The sequence below is a fragment of the Hermetia illucens genome, chromosome 5 (assembly GCF_905115235.1).
Source record: "Hermetia illucens chromosome 5, iHerIll2.2.curated.20191125, whole genome shotgun sequence".
NCBI lineage: Eukaryota > Metazoa > Arthropoda > Insecta > Diptera > Stratiomyidae > Hermetia > Hermetia illucens.
In genome coordinates this window covers 72,668,462-72,671,176 of record NC_051853.1, presented here as the reverse complement: position 1 = coordinate 72,671,176, position 2,715 = coordinate 72,668,462, and the positions used below count along the sequence as shown (strand labels likewise).

At 40.0% G+C, this 2,715-nt stretch overlaps 1 protein-coding gene across 1 annotated transcript; it reads right to left on the bottom strand.

Moving 5' to 3' along the window:
* Nucleotides 1–323: 323 nt before the first annotated feature.
* On the bottom strand, nucleotides 324–1,837 carry LOC119658426 (zinc metalloproteinase nas-4). Its single transcript, XM_038065824.1, has 2 exons — nucleotides 919–1,837; nucleotides 324–861 (listed from the first exon to the last, which is right to left on the bottom strand). Exons 1-2 carry the CDS (start codon nucleotides 1,744–1,746, stop codon nucleotides 463–465), a joined length of 1,227 nt encoding a protein of 408 aa, XP_037921752.1. The 5' UTR covers nucleotides 1,747–1,837; the 3' UTR covers nucleotides 324–462.
* Between the last annotated feature and the right edge of the window lie 878 nt (nucleotides 1,838–2,715).

Below are 2,715 nucleotides of genomic sequence, written 5' to 3'. Positions count from 1 at the left end.
CCCATACTGTGCGCAAGGGTAGTGTCAAACAAGTGCAAGATATTCGAGATGAATTCTGGGTGCAGCTGAAGACGCTCTCGTAGTTTGAAATAATGAAATGTCTGTTTTGATGAAGAATCCCAAGTAGCGAAAAATGAGGCTTACCCACTATAAATTGGAAGAGTGGACAAGAATTCTGGGCTTAGGAAAATCTGGGGATCAAAGTAGGAAAAACTCCTAGTTTAGACAAGTAAAGGGTATCAATCCAGGGAAATGTACTTGAAATATCAATCCAGCTTCGACCTTTCGATATTCCCGAATAAGCAAATACAAACATATATTGATTAAACAAGTATTTCAATTAATGATCAGCTTTATTCGATTTCAAACTGGTGAATATGGAAATAAATAAATAAATATGCTTCATCTTCAATAAATTAAATAAGTTAATACTGTTAGGCCCTGATTTTGTCTGGAATTTTCTCACGATTTTGGTTCACGTGGTATCGGAATAATTGTCCTTGGCTGCCCTATTTGCGTTGATTCTGTGGTATCACTGTAATTTCCTCCATCCTGGAAAAGTCCATTAATAAACCCTCCAACGAAGTGCAAAAATGGATTGTTGTTTCCGCCTCCTTGTGGTGGGTATGGTCTTTGAGGATATGGCCCTTGCGGTGGGGGTCGTTGTGGATATTGACCACTGGGTGGTCGAGGACGTTGAGGTTGCGTAGGTGGACGCTGAGTCGGTCTACTTGTATATGGGGGTCGGCTTTGGTTTGAACTCGTTGGTCGCGCACCACGGCAGTACATTGCATTGAGTTTTTGAAGATCCTTAGATGAGAAGCCATCTCGCTGACCCATTATATTTTGATGTGCAGAGTTCTGTGGATGGTGAGTAATTACCGGAAAGTACTATTCAATAGTATTTGGAAATGTTACCTTGGCTACAATGGTTGCTCGTCCATTCGTAGAGAAAGCATATGCTGAATAATGCATAACACTGCCGTAATCGTAACCCACACCGTATGCGTTCGTAGTCGTTGAAGTGGCTTTGTCAAAATTTGTTCTTGTGCTAGATTGGATATTTTGCCACACAATATCGACGTAGGAATCCCGTTCGTAACGATTCTGCTCATGGAGAAAGCCCAACGCGTGCATCACCTCATGCAAAACAGTTCCTATTTTCGACATGCATCCTGGTGTCTGAAGGTTAACTTCTTGTTTTCCTCCGATTTTACCTACACTTGACCAGCACCCAGACGGATCATTCTCGAATGATATGTAATCCCGTTCACTAGACCTTGGTTTAAAACGAATGCATGTTTTCGCGTGATACTCCTTAATTGCACGCTCAATTGTATCCATTTCTCGAGCATTGAAACTTCCCCTAATTACAAATGGAACAATTCCTCCGGGCCATTTTGAACTTTGCGAAATCAGTCCGTTCCTTCCAGCCTTTTTGATTAACATGTCTCCCTCTAGGTAAGATCCCAATTCCTCTGGGTTCTTTTTTTCCGTTTCCGGGGTGTAACGCTCCAAGATCTTTCCAGTATCATTGTCTGGGTTCCGGAAAAGCTCAGTAGCCACTCTCGAGAGGTCGATTATCTCGTCGACCTCATTTCCATCTTCGCCATCAATGAGCGCTGCATCTGGTGCATGTGATTCATAGTCTTGTGGCTCATCGATTGCATTTCCGTCAATAGGTATTGAAATCACTGAAGAAAACAAAAGAGCTAACACAAAGAACGACCTTGCCGACAGCGTCATAGTGTTTACAAATTAAAAAACTTTTTATCCACTAGCACTGTTTGTTTAAAGTAAGCTCGAAGAAATTAAACCGTCTTAAGTCGAAAGCTAAGGATTGTGTGGTTCCGAGGTGCAAAGCGACAGCTTTATATACTTGTGAAGGTGCTAACAGCTGTTTGTTCACAAGTCAGTCAATTGTTTGCTATTTTCTGCGTTATTAAAACTTGAACGATAAGAAAATATTCTACTTTAGACCTTCATATATTCACCTTAGTCACTCTGAGCTGATTACTATCTACTTTAAGCCAAAATGTTTTTTAGTTATCGGGAGTGCGTGTTGGTTTTCAATTCTTATGAACTAGCCTCAGCTAGGGAATCCCAATGTATGTATGAAAATGTATGTATTTTGTATTGAAATATTACAAACCATTTATTGATATCATTAATTTCTTATTGACTTCTGCATGTATAAACACAGATTGCATCCGTACCTGCACTTAAAAGTGAATAATAATAATTGTAACCGTGCCCTTCAAATCATTGTGTTATCTCAAAAAAAGGACAGGTAAGAAAAGGCGAATTATAATCTTCATGTACAACTCATGTCTGCAATATTGGCGACACTATCTAAAGGGTATCAATCCAGAGAAATGAACAGTGCCTGTTATAGCCGCAGAGCGGAAACTGGTTGGTGTGGACCATAACCTACGGTCAGATGAGCACGCAATTATGCATTTACTCATTCTTTTGAGATTTTTTCCGTACTTTGTAGAATGGTACTTCTATGTGAGTGGTACGTCTTCCAAAAACAAGTACCTTTATTACTGATGGTAGGATTCGCATCAAATTTTCCTCTCCTCTTTCCGCTCTCGATAGAAGCAAAGAATTAGGCTCCTAAAATAGACTAGAACAAGTCGGGAAATCGGAAGCTCTGCGTTTCAGATATGAAAGGTTTTGTTGATCTTTCATGTAATAATATTCAGGTACAGG

Coding starts and splice junctions, on each gene's coding strand:
- LOC119658426 (XM_038065824.1), bottom strand. CDS start 1,746: ATGACGCTGTCGGCAAGGTCGTTCTTTGTGTTAGCTCTTTTGTTTTCT. Junction 862..918: donor GAGCAACCATTGTAGCCAAG/GTAACATTTCCA, acceptor CACCATCCACAG/AACTCTGCACATCAAAATAT.